The sequence below is a fragment of the Saccopteryx leptura genome, chromosome 9 (assembly GCF_036850995.1).
Source record: "Saccopteryx leptura isolate mSacLep1 chromosome 9, mSacLep1_pri_phased_curated, whole genome shotgun sequence".
NCBI classification, from domain to species: domain Eukaryota; kingdom Metazoa; phylum Chordata; class Mammalia; order Chiroptera; family Emballonuridae; genus Saccopteryx; species Saccopteryx leptura.
Window position 1 is genome coordinate 91,476,953 of NC_089511.1, and position 20,356 is coordinate 91,497,308.

Below are 20,356 nucleotides of genomic sequence, written 5' to 3' on the forward strand. Positions count from 1 at the left end.
AACTCACTTTGCTCTCCCCTCCCCAGGGGACTGAGTGAGCTCATGGGTGACGCTTGAGAACCAGGGCTGGGCTACTGAGTGGCCCTGTCACTCATTCTATGCACCTTGTCCCGCCTATTCACCCTTCTGGAGAGTCCCACAGCTCTGGACCACTGCAGTGAACCAACAAGGTCAGAGTCCAGAGTGGCTGGGGACAGATCTGGTCTGCCTGTCACACCCACTTATCCCTAGAGGAAGATCTTGTACTCCAGCCTGGGGTGAGGACGGGAGGGCAGGGAAGGCTGAGAGAACCAGTTTAGCCTTGATGTCAGCTGCATTCTCCAGACTGGTTTGAGGGAGCCTGAAGTTCAGGCAGTAAAGCTGACTGTACCTAACTCCCACCTGCCTCTTGTGTCTTTTCCTTTGTGAATGAGAACACAGGGAGGGGATCCACCTGTACCTCCCTGCCTCTCCCACTTCCCCAGCACTGCGGGAACACAACACGCTACTCTGACAGGGTGGAGTGATAATTATTACCCAGCTCTGCCTCTTCCAGAGCGAGGGGACCTCAAGTCAGTCACCAAGATGCTGAGCCTCAATAACCTTGAGCATGAAATGAGAGGTTCGACTAGATGATTCTGGGTTCTTTTCATTTCTAAAATCCTTTGCACAAGTTAAGAGTCCAATGCAAGAACAGTCCCTAGTTTTGGCAATTACTCTTCTTCCCCTCACTTTACCAGCCTTTTAGGTATCAGCAGTCACCTACCCCCAGAAAGCCTTTCTTGATTCCCACAAGCTTTGACACTGGATTCTCCTCTGATCACAGACCTATCACCCTGTACTATGATCCGTTTACCACATTCCTCCCTGCACCTCCACAATGGACTGGAAATGCTATTCAGAGGCAGGTCTTGGTTGCCAGCCACCTCACGTAATTTTAGCCCCAGCCAGACACAGTAAGTATCTTCCTGGGATTCCACAATACATGGACCTAAACAGAAATAGGCAAGTGAAAACAAACAAGAATGGTCAGTGCACAGACCTCTGAAACTAGACCTTCAAGGAGGACACAGACAATATAACATGGTCTCTAACTGCTCCCCCACAAATGACTTGTTAATTCCAAAGGAGAAGTGGTAACTTCAGAGTTTAGAAATCTGGCTAATACTACCTCACCCAAGTAATCAGACCACCACCTACTAATATCAGCAACAAAGGGACAGACCAGCAGCATGTGCCTCCAGACAGGCAGCACCGTGAAAGGCACGGGCACTTCTGTGATGTTCCTGCCAACACTGCACCACCTAACTCCAATTTGAATGAAAGAAAAGCCCAAAGTGATATTCTATAGAATACAGGCCTGTGGTCTTCTAAAATGTCAAGGACATCAAAAGGCCTAAGAAAAATTAGAGAAGCTGTACCAGGTTAAAGGAGACTAAAGAGGCCCTGCCCAGTTGGCTCAGCAGTAGAGCATCGGTCCAGAGTGTGGAGGTCCTGGGTTCAATTCCCAGTCAGGGCACACAGGAGAAGTACCCATCTGCTTCTCCACCCCTCCCACTTCTCACCCCCCCCCCCCCCAGGCATGGCTAGAATGGTTCCAGCAAAGTTGGCCCTAGACACTGAGGATAGCTCCATGGCCTCGCCTCAGGTACTAAAATAGCTCTGTTGTTGAGCAATGGAGCAGTAGCTCTAGATGGGCAGATAATTGCCCCCTAGTGGGCTTGCCACTGGAGGTGCATGCAGGAGTCTGTCTCTCTGTTTCCCCACCTCTCACGGAATGAATGAATGAATGGATGAATGAACGAATGAATAAAGGAGACTCAAAAGACACAGCTACTACCAGAAAAACTGGCAAAATGTGGATGACACATACTTTCAATAAAAAAAAAGAGACTGGAGACGGGAAACTCGGCATGGGGGAGACTGTTGGGGGGCCCGGTGACTCAGGTTCTGGTACGGCTGCTGTCGGTCCAGTCATCTCAGAGGCAGGGACGCGGCGGCTCAGCGAATTGCGGGTGATCGATCTGCGGGCGGAGCTGAAGAAGTGGAATCTGGACATAGGCGGCAACAAGAGTGTCCTAATGGAGCGACTCAAAAAGGCAGTTAAGGAAGAAGGACAGGATCCTGGTGAAATTGGTATCACATTGGACACCACAAACAAGAGGACAGTGAAGAGATGTGTTAAAGGACAGAAAACGGAAGAAGAAAACACAGAAGACAATGGGCTGGAAGAGGATTCCAGAGACAGGCAGGACGATGTGGAAGCAAGTTTTGAGTTTGCAGAATATTGATATGATGGATGTTAGTATGCTAGAAGAAGCTGAAGTCGAGAACAGCAGTGCCCCAGACTTTGGGGAGGATGGCACAGACAGCATTCTCAATTCCTTTTGTGATAGCAAAGAGTATGTGGCCACACAGCTGAGAGAGCTCCCAGCTCAGCTCACAGAACATGCTGTAGATGGGGAAGGCTTCGAGAGCACTTTGGATGCTTCATCATTGGACTTCAAAGTACCTTCAGATATTGAAGAACCACTTTTAGAGCCAGAAAATGAGAAAATACTCGACATTTTGGGGGAAACTTGTAAATCTGAGCCAGTAAAAGAAGAAGGTTCCGAGCTGGAGAAGCCATTTGCACAGGATACAAGTAGCGTGGGGCCAGACAGAAAGCTTGCGGAAGAAGAGAACCTTTTTGGCAGCGGCCATCCAGAGGAGGGTGATTTAGATGTGGCCAGTGAGTCAACAGCACAAGTTCAGTGGAGCAAGGCAGACACCCTGTTAGCAGTAGTGAAAAGGGAGCCCGTGGAGCAGACAGGCGGTGATGAGAGGACGGACTGTGAGCCTGTAGGGCTAGAGGAGCCAGTTGAGCAGAGTAGTAAAGCCTCAGAGTGCGCAGAAGCCTCTAGCAAGAAGGTCGTGGAAGCACCCCGGGAAGCCTCAAGCCCAGACTCCAGAGATAGCAAAGAAGACGTGAAGAAGTTTGCTTTTGAAGCTTGAATGAAGTCCCTCCGGCTCCTAAAGAGTCCTCAGCCAGTGAGGGCGCTGATTAGAAAATGAGTTCTTTTAAGGAAGAAAAAGATATAAAGCCAGTCATTAAAGATGAAAAAGGTCGTGTCAGCAGCAGTTCTGGTAGGAATCTGTGGGTCAGTGGGCTGTCCTCCACAACTCGAGCAACAGATCTGAAGAATCTTTTCAGCAAGTATGGCAAGGTTGTCGGAGCCAAAGTGGTGACCAATGCTCGCAGTCCTGGGGCTCCGTGCTATGGCTTTGTCACCATGTCGACATCCGATGAGGCCACAAAGTGTATTAGCCATCTCCACAGAACTGAACTGCATGGAAAAATGATCTCCGTAGAGAAGGCCAAAAATGAACCTGCTGGGAAAAAGCTCTCTAACAGAAAGGAGTGTGAAGTGAAGAAGGAAAAAGTATCCAGTGTTGACAGACATCATTCTGTGGAGATCAAAACTGAAAGAACCGTAATTAAGAAGGAAGTGAAGGTTAAGAGAAAGGAGGGGAAAAAGCCTGAAGACATTTAAAAGGAAGAAAAAGATGAAGACGAATTGAAACCAGGAACCACAAATCGGTCCAGAGTCAACAAATCAGGAAGCAGAGGAATGGAACGGACGGTCATGATGGATAAATCAAAAGGAGAGCCTGTCATTACTGTGAAAACCACAAGCAGATCAAAAGAAAGAAGCTCCAAGAGTCAGGATCGCAAATCAGAAAGCAAAGAGAAGAGAGACATTTTGTCGTTTGACAAAATCAAGGAGCAAAGAGAGCAAGAGCGCCAGAGGCAGTGGGAACGGGAAATCCGAGTCAGAAAGGCTGCGAGAGCGGGAGCAGCGGGAGCAGCGCCTGGAAGCCTGGAAGGAGAAGGCAGGGCTGCAGCGGGAGCGCACGGAACTTGAGTGTCAGCGGCATCTCCTGGAGCACGAGCGCATGGAGCGGGAACGCAGGAAGGAGCAGAAGCGCATCCACCGCGAGCAGGAGGAGCTGCGCTGCCAGCAGGAGCAGCTACGCTATGAGCAGGAGCGGCGGCAGGGGTTCCGGAGGCCCCATGATGATGGGCGGTGAGATGATGCCTATTGGCCAGAAGGAAAACGTGTGGCCCTAGAGGGCAGGTACCGCCCAGACTTCCCTCGGTATGATCACCGCTTCCATGATGTTGACCATCGAGACCGAGGCCAGTACCAAGACCATGCAGTCGAAAGGAGGGAAGGCTCAATCAAGGTCAGTGATGGGAGAACGAGATGGGCAGCACTACTCAGATGATCGCCATGGCCATGGAGGCCCACCAGAGCGCCACAGCCAGGACGGACTCTCGAGATGGCTGGGGGAGCTACAGCTCGGACAAGAGAATTAGCGAGGGCCGGGGACCACCACCTCCACCTAGGGGTGGACATGACTGGACGGAGCACAGTCAGAGGCTAGAAGAACACCAGGAGCGTGTATGGCCGGGCATGGTCAACACAGGCACGGCCGACCGGGAGCACGCCAGGTGGCTAGGCGAGGCGGCTTTGCACAAGGTGGGCATTCCCAGGGCCATGTGGTGCCCAGTGGAGGACTGGAAGGTGGAGGACTGCCCGGCCAGGACCCGGGCAGCAGAGTCCCACCCCCTCATACCCCCACTTCACTCGCTGCTACTAAACCCCACTCCTTCCACGTGTTCAGGTAGGCAGATGCACTGTTGAATCTCTTAGCCAGTTACCTTGAACTTGTGGAATCTTTTAAGAAACAAAAAACAAATCCTGCCACCATGTTGTAGCTCTGTAATATGTGAACTCACTTTTTAAAAAAAATAAATAAGCGTGTTCTTGTTCTGCCATTTTTGAAACAAGGTTTCTGTAACGAGGCATTCCATTTTCCATTAATAAAAGTTTACGGTTCAAAAAAAAAAAAAAAGAAATATACACACACACACACACATATATCTCAACATGAAATTTCCTCCTCATTCTGATGTGGCAAAATGTTAGCAAAATGCTAAGAATTGGTGAATCTGAGTGAAGAATACATAGGAGTTCTTTTTATGATTCATGCAATTTTCTGTTCAATTTGAAATTATTTTAAAATAAGAAGTGTAAAAGACAAAAAAAAAAAAAGCCTGACTAGGCGGTGGCACAGTGGATACAGCGTCAGACTGGGACACAGAGGACCCAGGTTTGAAACTCAGAGGTCGCCAGCTTGAGCATGGGCTCACCAGCTTTGAGCACGGGGTCACTGGCTTGAGCGTTGGATCATAGACATGACTCGATGGTCATTGGCTTGAACCCAAAGGTCACACTGGCTTGAAGCCCAAGGTTGCTAGTCTGAGCAAGGGGTCACTTGCTCTGCTATAGCCCCCACCTGAGTCAAGGCACATATGAGAAAGCAACCAATGAACAACTAAGGAGCCACAACAAAGAATTGATGTTTCTCATCCCTCTCCCTTCTAGTCTGTCTGTCCTTATCTGTCCCTCTCTCTGTCTCTGTCACACATACACACATATACTCACACACACAGAAGTGTAAAAGAGAACACCATAAATGAAGAACAACAGGGAGTCAGTAGAGGAAGAGAGCCCTTACAAGAGTTAATTAAAATCATTCAGTCTCAAATGCACAAGTTATTAATGTTGTTGACAATCCTCTCATTTCAAAGGTTTAAGATACTTTAACTGAGAATTTAAAACATGTGAACCTGTCTTCTGGTGAAAGGCTTTCCTGTGGCTGTGGTTCAGTCCATCCAGGCTGTGAGGGCCCTGCCCTCCCCTAGGCTGGGCCTGCCTTCTGGTCAGCACCTCGCCCTGGTGTTCCTGCCTGTGACAGCTCCAGTCTATGAGCCACCCAGGCCGACAATCTCTGGGGTCAGCTGCAATAACCTCACTACCACCCACCCTACTTCCTCTATCTTACCAGCCTCTACATCTTGTCATTCCGCCTGAAAAGTTGCCTCTGGAGGCCCCTTCTCTCCACCTTCTTCCTTAGGGCTACCACGCAGATCCTAGACATCACCATCCTCACCCTTAGTGACTCCTGCAGGTCCCTCAGTGCCAGCTTCCTGTCCTAAACCTGCAGCCAGAGCAGCCTCTGAGAACAGCCTTCCTGCAGCCTCCTCCGAAGACAGCCTCAGGGCTCTGTCCACTCTCTAGGCTCCCATTCCAGAGCCCAGTTTCCTGCTCCTTCCCACCAGCATCTCCAGTCGGATCAAGTAAGTCTCCTCACTGCCATGGACACATATTGTGTCGGCTGCCTTTATCTCTAACACCCTTGCTCTTCTTGGCCTGCTTCCCCTCATTAGGATGAGGGATGCCCATCTCAGTAAGTCTACCCTGAACAATTCTCTCCGGTTTCTCCCTTTCTAAGACTTTATACCACTACCCCAATTTGCAATAAATTATATGCTGTCCAGAATGGATTCACTCATTTCATTAATTTCTGACTGCTCTTGAATATTTCACATGATTTTTAACTCACCTGGAGAAATATGAGCAATCGAGCAAAAATAATTTTGTGATTTTTAAAAGATACCAATTTACAAGCTTGGCCATTTCTCTTATATTCTAAATGACTTGGCTACAAAGCATAATATTAAAGCGTTACCTGTACTGGGGAGGCATTTGAATACCCCCCCATAGTGATGGGGACTGAGAACTGCTCCATGAACACGGGCAACGTGCCCAACTTTCCTGGGAAGACGAAGTCAAAGAGCGACCACAGCTCCCGGAGGTTATTCTGCATCGGGGAGCCAGACAGGATGATGCGGTGAGGGGTGCGGAACTGCGGAGAGAACATGTGCTTAGCAAAGTCACCTTCTAAAAGACAATCGCCCCACCCCAAAACACACCCACTCAATCAAGGGGGTTACTTAACCCCTTTAGGTATCATTTTGGTTTTCTCCAAAACATAGAAGACATTTTATGTAATTTAATTCTTTGATTACATAAGGGAAAATTTTTTCTTATTGTTCAAGCTGAATACTATGGATTTGAGTTGGATTTGGTTTCATTCTAACTGATCCCTACAAGAGACATTAAGTAATATTAGGTAATATGAACAATTAGAATTTTAAAAAACATGAGTCAGAGCAAAAATAAAGAATTTCCTGCATTAAGGCAAAAATGTATATTTCAAATTCCTTATGCAAAAGCACACAGAAAGATTCAGTAAATGTGCCACTAAGATCAGGGAGTTTATTCTCAGTTAGATACTGTTTCCCGCCTGGAAACCATGTGTTCTAAAATGTCCTACCTGTTTGCAGGCAAGGGTGATCGCAGCATTCGGATTGCGGATTTTGTGTCCTTCGTCCAAGATCACGTAGTGCCAGTCGTGCCTACTAATACCATCTTGCATCAGCCGAATGTAGGAGTAGGAAGTGATCAAAATTCCGTGACAATGAGCAATATCTCGAATTAATTTCTCCTACAAGGATGATACAATGGTAAAGCCAGTTTTAAATAAGACATTAAATTAAATAAGCATGACTCTTAAAATGACAATCTTCTAACCATGATGTAATCTAAAGCACTTTATAAATATGTATACCAACATAATACATACAATTGTAACTATACATTATCAGCAATGGAAGATTACTGTATGTTTCATTCACTTGTATGCAGTAAATACTAACATAGCCACTGTTGGAGGGGGAAGCTCCGAAGAAGACCACAAAACACTATAACATACTAATGCTTACTCAATTTTTCTTTCTTTTTTTAAAATTATTTTTAGAATTTAATAATGTATCATTTTTGTTTTCTTGAATATTCAGAACATAGCTGCACATGTTTCATTTAAGACAAATTTGAAAAATGTTATGTATTGCATTGTACATGACAGTTTCATGGGGTGAACAAAATAGATATCATTACATATGATTTTTCAACCCAATAAATAAAAATTAAGAGAATACAACTATTTCAACCACGCTAAGTAAAAAACACCCTCTGTGTCAATCCTTGTTAAACTTAAAACAAGGTACATAAAAAGTGACTGATTTTAAAACAAAAGCAAGAAGATGAGAGAAAAGCCAAGGAGATAAGAAAAACAAATCCAGGAGCTCTATCACATGAATTCCAGAAAGATGGGGTAGAATGATATCAAACAAGTATTTTTAAAATGGCAGAAAAAAATTCTGAGGAGACACTTGGGTCTATAGAGCAAAATATCCCAGAAACACTGAAAAAAAGACTCAGACTTAGGCATATCCCTACGAGATGCCTGAATTCCAAAATTAAAGAATGAGTAGCTTCTACTAGAGAAAACAAGAAGATTCTCTTCAGAGGAAAGACTCTACCTGTGTTGAAAATCTCTGCAACATTAAAATTTCAGAACACAGAGGGAAAATCGTTCCATACTTCCAGGGGAAGCAGTGACTGGAATTCTGCACAGATCCAAATGAACGTCATGCACAAGGAAAAACGAATCCCAGCTTCAGGCAGGCCAGGAGGGAAAGCACACCAGCAAGTGCAGGGCTGGTCCAGCACTGCGTGCATCTGAGCAGGGCGGCAGCCCTGGGGGACACACGGGCCTGCAGACAGCAGCGTTCCCACCCGGCACAGCCACTACACATGTGCACTCAGTCCATACTGACAGGGCAGCTCTGTCACTAAACTCCATCTGAGAGGGCACGGTGGCTCGAGACAGTGAGTGACGTGTCAGGTCGCACAGCTGCTAAGTGGTGGAGTCAGGATTTAAATACAGGAAAGAAGCCAACTCTAAAGATAGTGTTAACTAAGTATTAGGAAACGCTGCTTCCTAATTTACTATAAAAGAAAAAATTTAAGGGAAAATTACATGTAATAGGCATACCAATTCTTAAAATAAATTATTAAAACAATAAATACATATTAAAACTTTTAAATACTAATGAAACTTATAAAATGACCTAAAATATAAAAAGGAATATATTTTTAAGCATTGTTACAATTCTGGTTTAGTTTAACAAAACCTAGAGTAAGAGTAGGGGAAAATAAAAGAGTACTAAAAATCCCACCTATTCCAAGGGTAGACAGGGGGGCATAGGTCACAGATGCTGTATAAGTCTTAAATGCAAGAGAAAAATAGGTTGACACACATTTGTAAACCCTTTATGACCACTTACTGATTAATAGTTGCTACTTCAGCATGAGTATGAAAAAAAGAAATAAATTATAGAACTAGCAAACCACTACTGGGAAGAAAGAACGAAACATGCCAGGGGTCACATGCACAGTGGGCTATTAGCAGCTGGATTTTCCACTGGGTAAGTGTTGCAAAAACACAGTCTTGTGTTTAAAAGACCCAAATGAGACTTGACTGAAAGATGAAATTATGGCAATTGTCAAAGATAGATCAAGGAAATGCAAACAAAAACAGGGCAGGATAAGAAATATAAATATCAGACAAAAAGAACCAAACAGGCCCTGGCCGGTTGGCTCAGCGGTAGAGCGTCGGCCTAGCGTGCAGAGGACCCGGGTTCGATTCCCGGCCAGGGCACACAGGAGAGGCGCCCATTTGCTTCTCCACCCCTCCACCGCGCCTTCCTCTCTGTCTCTCTCTTCCCCTCCCGCAGCCAAGGCTCCATTGGAGAAAAGATGGCCCGGGCGCTGGGGATGGCTCTGTGGCCTCTGCCTCAGGCGCTAGAGTGGCTCTGGTTGCAACATGGCGACGCCCAGGATGGGCAGAGCATCGCCCCTGGTGGGCGTGCCGGGTGGATCCCGGTTGGGCGCATGCGGGAGTCTGTCCGACTGTCTCTCCCTGTTTCCAGCTTCAGAAAAAAAAAAAAAAAAAAACCCAAACAGAAAAAAGAAGGATGTTTTATATTTTAAAGGAGACAACATAAAGAAGAGCCATGAACCTCTCACTAGGATAAAACTTGAAAGCATAGCCCTTCGAGCTCCCATGACAAAGCGCACATCCACAGCCTGCAAGGGACCCAACCACAGCCTCTCAGAGCTCCAGAGGCCAGAAGAGAGAAGATATCAAACAAAAACCTAGGTACAAAGGATCTGAGCACCATCATCAGTGAGCTCCTGTGCTTGGTACCAGCAGAGCTGCTGGCCACACACAGAATGCACCTTATTTACACTGTCAGAGGGCTGAAATCAAACTCAGCAGTCAACAGTCTGCTAAAGGAGGATACTGGGAGGATAAATAAGACAAAAACAAAAATTAGTGACTCTTAAAGAAAAAACCTGGTAGAAGTGATAAAGCAAAAACTAAACGATTCTTTGAAAAGACCAAAGAGAACTGACAAACCTCTACAGATTCAGCTGGAACACAGACTCAGCCACGCAGCCTGAGAAGTATGGAAGGCGTCTACAGCCATACCCTGAACTTGCCAATCTCGACTGATCTCGGAAGCTAAGCAGGATCGGGCCTGGTTAGTACTTAAATGGGAGAACTATGGCAGGAGTGACTGCAGAAACAGTGCAAACGTCAGCCATTCTGTGTGTATCTAATGCCAAAATCCCTGAACACCTGACAGAGGACAACTGTTAAAAAATAAACCACCAAAATGTACCCAAGAACAATGAGACAAAGCAACGCTACCAATACTGAAGAACTTGAAAAAGATGTTAAGTCCTTCTCACCAAAAGTTTTCAATAGTAAAGTAGGAATCAACTGTTATTTAAACTGTTCCAAAATACAGGAAAAAACAGAACACATTCCAAATCATTAATACAAAGCTAGCAAAATGCTGTTTTCAAAACTGAAAGATATAACACATTAGAGATTCATTACTTTATAAATAAAATTTAGCAATATATTAACATAATAAGGCTTATTACAGGAATAGATGAATAGGTAAATATCAGGAAACCTAATACAATAATTCATGTAATCACAATCATATAAATTTTATAAAATTCAACATCTTCAAAAATGATATCACAATAAACCAGGATCATAACATTTTTAAATTACATAGAGTACAACAGGGTTTAACAAGGGCTAACAAAATTTTGAAAGATGTAAGTCAACAGGAAGACTTGTCTTCTCACATGTCACAATACACCTCAGACCCCAGAGCTAGTGACTGCTCTAAAGAGTAACCACAGGGCCCGAGGCCCATGGAAGGTTCCGTGGAGGAGAGTCACATCACTGCTCTTTTCCCACCTTCCTACTCGCAGGTCTCAGGGCCTGCACAACACTGCATTACAGCCACACCAGATGTAACCATTTCCCGACTTTCCACCTCATGATGAAGGTATCAGTGAAGACTTTGGGACCCACAGCCTCACAACACACGTGCCAGCTCTCAGGACCTGCCTGACCCATTCCTCCCTGACCACTGTTTCCATGGCCACCGACTGCTATGGCTGTCAAAGCAGGCTGTCCAGAGGCACTGCTCCACCTCGAGCACCACACCCCACCCGTCCTGTCTAAATGTTCCACAGAGATTCTGGGTAGACAGCTGTCCCAACCCCACCCCATTTTCCCTGCTGCTAGAAGTCATGAAGCAGGTAGAGCAGAAGACAGACAACTGCAAACTGAAACCCAGAATGCTCCATGCCCCTTCACTGCAGGCACAGAGCTGTGTGTGCACAGCGCGAAAAGGGAGAGGGAAAACAACCACCTGGGGCCTGAAACACAGCAGAAGTTAAATGACCACTCTCATTTATAAAACTTCCACTGGATCACAGCCAGACCCTTCAAATGTGGACCTTTGCAAATGTCCCCATTGTAAAGATAATCTCTACTTAATTAATGCCTCTAGGTAAAAACACATCTAAGACTATTCGTTTTCACTCGATTCAATCACAGAACTCTGTAACTGCTTGCAGACTGGAGTTTCAATAATGGCGAATTGTTGAATATTATAGACGTCTCTATCCAAATACTTAAGACAAATTATCTCGGGTGGTTTCAAATTAAAAGCTTGTAAAATATGTAACCTCTCTCCTAGTTTTTGCAATTAATAGGGTATGTCTGCAATTAGCCTGACTCACTGAATGCAGTGCTGTTGTCATTAGAAGATGTGTGTGAAAGTGCTGCTGTTATTATGAAGGCTCAGGAGACCAATCGCTCCTAGAGAGCAAACAGTGAACTGGTAGGAAACAACAGCCATAAATCACACTGTCAGCAGTGGGGAGAGCGAAGGGGAGCACACAGGCACATGAAGGCCATTCATGGGAAACACGGCATGGCAGCTTTCCGGGCAGGACTGACTGCACCTGTAATTAATTAAAATTTCCTTCCAGCTAAATCTTTAATAAACAAGGATTTGTGCTGACAACAAAGGAAAAGGGGCTCCAGCGACATAATTTTACAATATACCTCACAAAACAAGCATAACATCTATCATTTTTTGTATCAGGTGAATATACTGTCTCTAAAGTTAATAGGAATTACATCACTTTGTGTAATAATTTGTGTACTTGGAATGGGTCTGAGATAGTTAGGATGCTTGAGGGACTGTGTGGCCCTTTTATTTATGTTTTTACGCCCTTCTAGCTTTTTACAAGGCCAAATCTTTTCCCTCTAGTGTTTCAGAAAACAGAAATGATAGTTTCATCAGATGCCCATGTTTTTGTGTGGTTTCTTCTTCAATCACTCCCAGTAGGTACCAAAAAGAATTTAACATTCTATTTCATTGTTTCCATCTGGGGCTCAGTGTGTCTGCACTTGAGGAAAAATGGTGTGTATGTGAATGACCATGAACATTTTTGTTATTTATATGGAATCAATCAAAAATGTCAGAGCATCTTTTCATTCTCAACTACTAATCTTCTTTTGTTTCTAACAGTAAAAATTACCTGAGCAAATTTAAGCTTTTCACACACAGATACTAATCCAACAAATCCTCATAAAATTACTAAAAATTCCCATGTTACAGAGCTAAAACTGGGTTCACAGAAGCTGAGTGACTTTTCCAGGGTCACACAGCTGTAACCTGACAGACTTGACTCAAACCCTGGTCTCGCACAAAACCTGGGCTCCAAACCTTTGTGCTGTCACGCATTTCTCTCTCTCAAGCCTCTAAGTGCCATTAATTGATCAAAATGAGATAAAACCCTCTGAATTATGTAAAATATTCCACAAATTTACTACATCCTACATATGAGAATAAGGTGGGAGAGACAAAGTGACAGTTGTTTCAAAAAATCAGCAAGAAACTTCTCATTACACATCTTCCAACAAATGGAAACTTAATAATTATATCAACTTCACAACAGAGTGGTAAGGACCCTGCCACCCATATAGCGTAAGTATCACAAAACTGTCTTATTATCTTTCATATATATATTTCCTCTCCCCAAGAAAATGGTTAGCTTTTCAGTCAGTTAAAACCAACACATTCATTTGTGGAGGCCAAACAGCCTGGAATATGATGTTTATTCAACAAATATTAATTGACTAACATTAAGTGTCTTTATATTAGAAAAATGGGATCATAAAACCTAATGAGAAAGGGAAAACCTTTGACTCCTGTTACATAAGATTTCAACTAACCATTAAAAAAGATTCAAAAGACTAAAAAGTCTTTACCTGACTGGGTCATTTGGTTGAAAATATTAGACAAATATTTTTTTGCATGGTCGGGTGTTTATTTAATAATTCTCAATTATGCTGTCAAAGAAAATATTAACAAAGATAAAGATAAGGTAAGACAAAATGGTGAGAAGGGGGGAAGCTAAGAGGGAAGCTATTTAGGGAAGAAGAATGATAGATGTGTCCCATTCAGAAATTGATCATTTAATATGTTCTCTAAAGGCAAAAATTTCAAAATGTTGCCATACTAGCTACAACAAATCATAAGAAAAATAATCTATTTGAATGATAAACAGACCAATTCTGGCATTATTACTCTTTTTAAGTCTTTTTTTTTTTTTTGACAGAGACAAAGAGAGGGACAGACAGAGACAGACAGACAGGAAGGGAGAGAGATGAAAAGCATCAATTCTTTTTTGCAGCACCTTAGTTGTTCATTGATTGCTTTCTCATATGTGCCTTGACTGGGGGGCTCCAGCTGCACCAGTGACCCCTTGCTTAAGCCAGTGATCTTGAGCTTCAAGCTAGCAAGCATGGGGTCATGTCTGAGCTCACCAGCTCAGGCTGGTGAGCCCATGATCTCAGAGTTTTGAACCTGGGTTCTCTGCATCCCAGTCCAATGCTCTATCCACTGTGCCACCGCCTGGTCAGGCCTTTTAAGTATTTTTTTTTTAAAAATCTCTTTTCTATTTTCCCCAGCACTGAATGTCCCTATGGCCAAATACCAATAGTTCATTTAGAAAGGACAGCCGATGGTGCACACAGAAAGCTTCCCCATGGACGGAAAGGTCAGACAACAGAGGCCAGGTTAAAGCCCAGGCTGGCACTGACAGAATATTTGAAATGTGATTAAGAAACATGAACTCTACTGCCATCTAACATACCTGTAAGATAACAGGTATGCATGAGGCAGCAAAGGCCATGCATACAAGTGTAAAAGAACGGGACAGGGGTCAACGCCACTTGGGTGCTGGCATCCAGAAGCCAGAGTTCTGATCTCGGAAGTGTTACCAACAAGGCCTGTGCAAGGAATTAACATATTTTTGACGTGCTGTCATCACAAAGAGTAAAATGATACTTGCATTAATAATAAATAATAAACTGATGGTGTTTCTAAGTCAAGAGTTTGGTTTGAAAGATGCAAAAAAAAAAAATCATTTTGATCTTTTGCTTGACAGCTCGTATCTTTAGAGATCTGATATATTTTGCAACGAAAAAGAAACAGGTGAAAGAGTTAAGGGTCAGAGTGAAAACAGAAGTCCACTGCTTTTCCTTAAAAGTTAAGTTAGAAACGTCAAGTCCTTGGTGAACTGTGAAACCCTGAAAAGTCATGCGCAACCACATGCATGCGTGTGTCTATGTCTGCAAAACAATCTCAGAAAAGGGAATCCCTGTAAACAGAATTGAAATATCTGTTCTTTAAGGTTTGCCTCTGAACAAGTTAAGGAAGCAAGCATTACCAAGAAACACTGACCAATGTCAATGCTATTTCCATTAATGAACCAAAGTATTTCATTTACATGAAGGTAGTTCTTCAGGTTATAATTACAGAGAAAATTCAGGGGAGCCATGATCTAGGTGAAGGTGTGAAATATATATACTTCACAAGCCCAAAAAATATAAAAAGATAAAGGAGAACTTATGAAAAAATTGTCTTTTAAAGAAAAACATCAACTAATGAATCCTTCCATTGAATTTTGCAATACAAAACTTAAGAATGTTTAAATAGACAATAGAAGTGAAAAAAGAAAAATGTTTCCAAGGGTGATGACAAGATGGTTACAATTTATTTTGAGTAGGAAAAAAAAAAAATCTGTTGTTTCCACGCTGCTAAAAAAAATAAAAATCACTTTTTTTATCACAGCATTATATTTTAATTCAGTTTGTTTTTCATTTACCATTTAAAATTCAAGACAAAGTCAGTTGGTTTTAACAACAGCTAGCATAAGGAAGATCCTGTCTCCCCAAACTTGACCTACCAAACTCTAGATAATCCCAATTCACTTGTATCAAAAGTTCTGCTTACTCATAATCACAAACAAGAAGGGAATTTGGAAGAAAGGGGTATTGACAAAATTGCAGAAGCACTGGTGTTTAGTGGCTCCCACGTGTCTCACTCAGCAAGGCCAACATTCACTAGCTCTTTATGGGGTACAAGAGCTCACTCAAGAGCTCTGAAGACTCGGGAAAGAAAAAACTCAATGAACTACTATTTCATGTCAATAAGACAACCTGCGCACCCCAGTGAAAATGTGCAATTATTACTTATCCAGCAAGGGAATAAGGAATAGGGAATTTGGAGTACAAAAATGAGGAGGACACGGTTCCTACTCTACAGAGCTTACCAACTAGATGATGAGAAAGACTAGAAAAAAAGCATAATACAACATATCTATGCTACCCACAGGAGCGCAAATAAACCTCCCTTTAAATAATGTGGCTAAAATTATGAATAAGTGAGAAAAATACAACTATTAAAGTACAGTGCTTATATTTATATGATGATCAAGGATTCAAAGAACAGCCTGACTAGGCTGTAGTAGATAAAGTGTCGGACTGAGATGCAGAGGACCCAGGTTCAAAACCCCAAGGTTGCCAGCTTGAGCGTGGGCTCATTTGGCTTAAGTGTGGGGTTGCTGGCTTGTAGCCCAAGGTCACTGACTTGAGCAAGGGGTCATTCGCTCTGCTGTAGCCCCTGGAGGCACATATGAGAAAGCAATTAATTAATGAATTGATGCTTCTCATCTCTCTCCCTTCCTGTCTGAAAAAAAAGAGGAAGGATTGAAAGAACTACAAAAAAAATAAACTAAAAAGCAACAATACAAATTGTAAAATTCTCAAAATGGCAGATTGCTCTTTCATTCATTAAAACCATGTTTTAAAAGCATATTAACAAATGTATTTACACCAATTAAGAGTTATTATATTACATTTTGTACCCACCTTCCTAAAACTGTTTCAAGTTAAGAGTGCTCCTCATCAGCTAGGTAACTGTCCCAGAGGCCCTGAGCCTTGGTCCCACTTGTGCTGCCCACCCTGTGCCCTGTCTGTGCCCAGCTGTTTCCCTGGATAACAACGTCTCAACACCACTAGGGACTATGAATGGGAAAGCCTACATTCGTAATTGTTTATAAATTACAGAGCTCTAAATTAAAAGTAACAAGTTTAAATGCATGAAGAGAAACAAACGTATTTCAGAAATACACAGATCAAAGAAAAAACAAGAATGAAAAACAGAGAGCTTTAAGACAAGACAAAAAGAAAAGTACAAAGTGCTGTCATGTTACCTTTTTGCGGGTATAGGAGCCGGTTTCATGCAGAATTGCTACTCTGAAGGGAGGCCACCACGTGTGAAATTCCTTCACCCACTGATGCATCACTGTCGTTGGACAGACAATAACAGTTGGACCCAAACCCTCAAACCTATACCCAAAAGGGCCAAGAAGAAAATACAACCATAAATGACAGCATATGGATGACAAACTGCCAAAAGCAAAAAGAAACAAAAGTTAACACTTCAGAAAAGAAAATCCTAGCTCAGTAAATTAATTGATATTCTTTTTAAAGAAAAAGCTATTGTGGTTAAAAGCCAGTAAATGAACTCTCTACAACCCCATTCAAGTAGTGAATGCAGGTATTTAAACACCAGCTAATACAGTAAAAAAAAAAAAAAAAAAAAAAAAAAAAAAAACATCTAAAGTAAAAGAAAATCCAACAAAAATTATACAATAAAAATACTTCACTTTCCTCCCCGATTCCAGACTAATGAAGGTATTATACGTCACATCTTAAACTAAGTGAACGTCAGAACATCTTCCGTTTACATGACTCTCTGTAGTCTACCAAAACTTTTCACCCACAGAATTTCAACCAATCTCAAAGCCCTGGAGAATAAGGGCAGAAATGCTCTGGCATTTGGAGGCTCTGAAGGTTGTTGTGTCCAAGGCAGTGTGGTTACCAGATGAGGCAGTGCCTACAGATCAGTCTTTTGAATGTTGAACCTGTTCTTTTACAACACGCTGCTGCTCGCTTCCCGTCATACAACACCAGAGGAGGAGCACCACAGTGACCGTCTCTAGTGGCAAGCCCACGTCCATCAGCTGTAACCTTCTCCATCCTCGTAGAAAACATAGCAAGAGCTTTAACAATAGCCCACGTTTGCCAGCAATCCCAAAGAGACATTTATGTACCAGAATATGCACTGCAGCATAATTATATTGTGGGAAAAGTAGGTCTTTTCCCTATATATTTCCTATTTCAACTTAAAACATCCACAAATAAGAGAAGCGTTGGCCCTTATTACAGAAAACGGCCAAGTATTATTAAAAAGCATTAAAAACTCCTGAAATAAATAGGTATACAATGTTCACTGTCAATTATTCCTGAGTACTTTATACTTTTTGTAGCTATTATGAATGGGATATTCCCATATGTTTTCCAACTGGTTACTGTGAGTACCTATACAGTAGTGCTATTGATTCTTGTATGCTCATCTTGAGAAGAAAGCTTTTAACATCAACTTGCAATATTTATCAAGAAATTTTTATTAAAGAAATATATTTGATATTCATTCTTGAGAGAGAGAGAGAGAGAGAGAGAGAGAGAAGGGTTGACCAGACCACCCCAGTCTTTAATACAGCAAACACTAGTTGTTAGCAGTGCCTGGTCTGAACCCCCAGCTCTGTACACACTAAGTCTGGGATCTTGGGCACAATTATTTAATCTTTCTGAAGCTCAGTTTCTCATCTGAAAGTAGGAATAATAAAACTGCTGTTCATACAGGGTTATATAAAGGTTAAATCAGTCAGTATCTGTGAAGTGCTTACAACAGTACTATGCAAAGGCCTAGTTAATTAAGACGGACCATCACATAACCATTACTGTTCTTTTTGAGGAATATTTTAAAACCTGGAAATATGTTCATAATAAGTCTTTTAGAAAAACAAAACTATGTATGGATTCACCCCAATTCAGTTCTACTATCTCAACATGACTTTCTCCTATCCCTCCTTCTTTGGAGAACCATGACTTTGTGCAGGCACCCACTCTTCCTTTCCAGACGTGGGCCGGAGGAGACTTTGACCTGTTGGGCTACAGTGAAGGGGGAGGAGCAGGAGTCCTGGCTCCTACAGCCCAGCACACAGCCTTCCCCTGGCAGCACTCACCAGAGAGCTGGGGCCCGAGAAGACCGTTTCGCTCAGAGTGAGGGAGGACGTCAAGGAGCCCTTACTCACCTGCAGTTTTGCTTTCCATGCTTTCAGTCTGAAAATACTAAATGCAAAATTCCAGAAATAAAAAATTTGTTGTTTTAAATTGCATGTTGTTCTGAATAGCATGAAGAACTCTCACAGGCTGACGTCATCCATGAGTCACCTCTTTTCCCAGCATGTCCATGCTGCATACACCCCTCACCCATCAGTCACTCGGTAGCTGCGGGGGGGGGGGGGGGGGGGCTACTGATCGACTGCCGTGGTATCACAGTCACCTTTATGTAGCCTGACGCCTCATCACAACACCCATATCACCTCATTCCATCTCATCATGTAGGCACTGCCCCACCTCACACCATCACAAGAAAAAGAAGGGTGAGTCCAATATAATCAGATATTTTAAGAAAGCAATCACATTCATATAACTTTTCTTATAGTATGTTACAATTATTTTATTAGTAGTTATTATTTTTCATTGTTTCTGTGCCTGATTTATAAATTAAACTTTATCATAGGCATATATGTATAGGAAAGCAGAGTATAAAGGGTTCGATGCTATCCAAGTTTCTGGCATCCACTAGAGGTCTTGCAACATCTCCTCCTCAGATAAGGAGAGGCGACTGCACCTTTTAGGGTGGAGGAGAGCTTTCTCTGTTGGGTCTCTCCTGCTGCATGTGAACAAGGGAACAGCTCAGTGGTCACCAAGCAGCTGGGCTACAGCACAAGGAGACCTTATGATGGACCACAAGGAGAACTGGTCTTAGGAGAAGACGCTTCCTATACCTGGTTCCTTGATGACTTCCCTAATCACTCTGTGTCCATACCCTACTCCTGTGGTTTCTAGGTATATCACACATGTTGTGAATGTTTAATCCAATTTGAGATAAGGTTTTATATACTTACAGTCAAAATGTCCTAATGCGTTTATATACCATCAGTACCTCACAGTCTACACATCCCGAGTGTCCCTTCTCTTGTCTGAGACCATCCCTGCTTTGCCTTGCTGGGAGCCCATGTCCCATCACAGCAACACTCTCATGACTGTAGCTGATTCATCAGCAGTCTTGGGTGCTAGTTAAGTGCATAAGATGAATATTAAGCAAGTCAAACTAACTATGGGAACCTCTTCAACACTATACTCACTCAGTTCATGCTATAAGAGGAAGGTATCTGGGAGCCTAGACTGGCTGAGGACACTACAGACCCCAACGGCCCACCTCTCCCTCATGGGGAGCAGTCACTGGCACTTTTTAAACTGTCTTTCTTCCCCTCACCTCATTTTTCTGCCCAACACGTGTTGAATAAGTTAGATGCACACTGCACTATTTTCCCTGCGTTATCTCATTAATTCCCATAGTTTCAATTACTTCCTCTACACTGAGATGCCAAGCCAAGGTCTCCAGCCCAGATCTCTTTCCTGAACTCCAAAGTACCACATGCTTGGAGGTCTAATTGCTGGCCTATATCTCCACTTAGACATCCCCATAGTGTAAGCCTCCCCTACATTTCCTAATCCAAAAGAAAGAACTGTCACCTATTCCCCAGCTGCTCAAATCAGAAATCCAGGCCTCTCTTTTTCTCCATATCCAACCCACAGAGTTCACATCACAAGTGCCTCCTAAATCCCTCTCAGAGTCACCCTGTCTCTCCATCTACAGTACTGCTGATACTCCAGTGATGGCCATTAATATCTCTTACCTGGGCAACTCTAC

At 43.0% G+C, this 20,356-nt stretch overlaps 1 protein-coding gene and 1 pseudogene across 3 annotated transcripts in view; one reads left to right on the plus strand and one right to left on the minus strand.

The window, feature by feature from the left end:
• ERCC6 (ERCC excision repair 6, chromatin remodeling factor) overlaps positions 1 to 20,356 on the minus strand; it is a 79,579-nt gene that overhangs the window by 20,287 nt on the left and 38,936 nt on the right. For all 3 annotated transcript variants that reach the window (XM_066350263.1, XM_066350262.1, XM_066350264.1), the window contains 3 exons: positions 16,722 to 16,857; positions 7,207 to 7,377; positions 6,559 to 6,735 (listed from right to left, as the gene is read on the minus strand). In XM_066350263.1, coding sequence (XP_066206360.1) covers positions 6,559 to 6,735; positions 7,207 to 7,377; positions 16,722 to 16,857 — 484 coding nt within the window. The remainder of the gene's footprint in view (positions 1 to 6,558; positions 6,736 to 7,206; positions 7,378 to 16,721; positions 16,858 to 20,356) is intronic.
• Positions 1,893 to 4,623, plus strand: LOC136381196 (scaffold attachment factor B2 pseudogene; annotated as a pseudogene).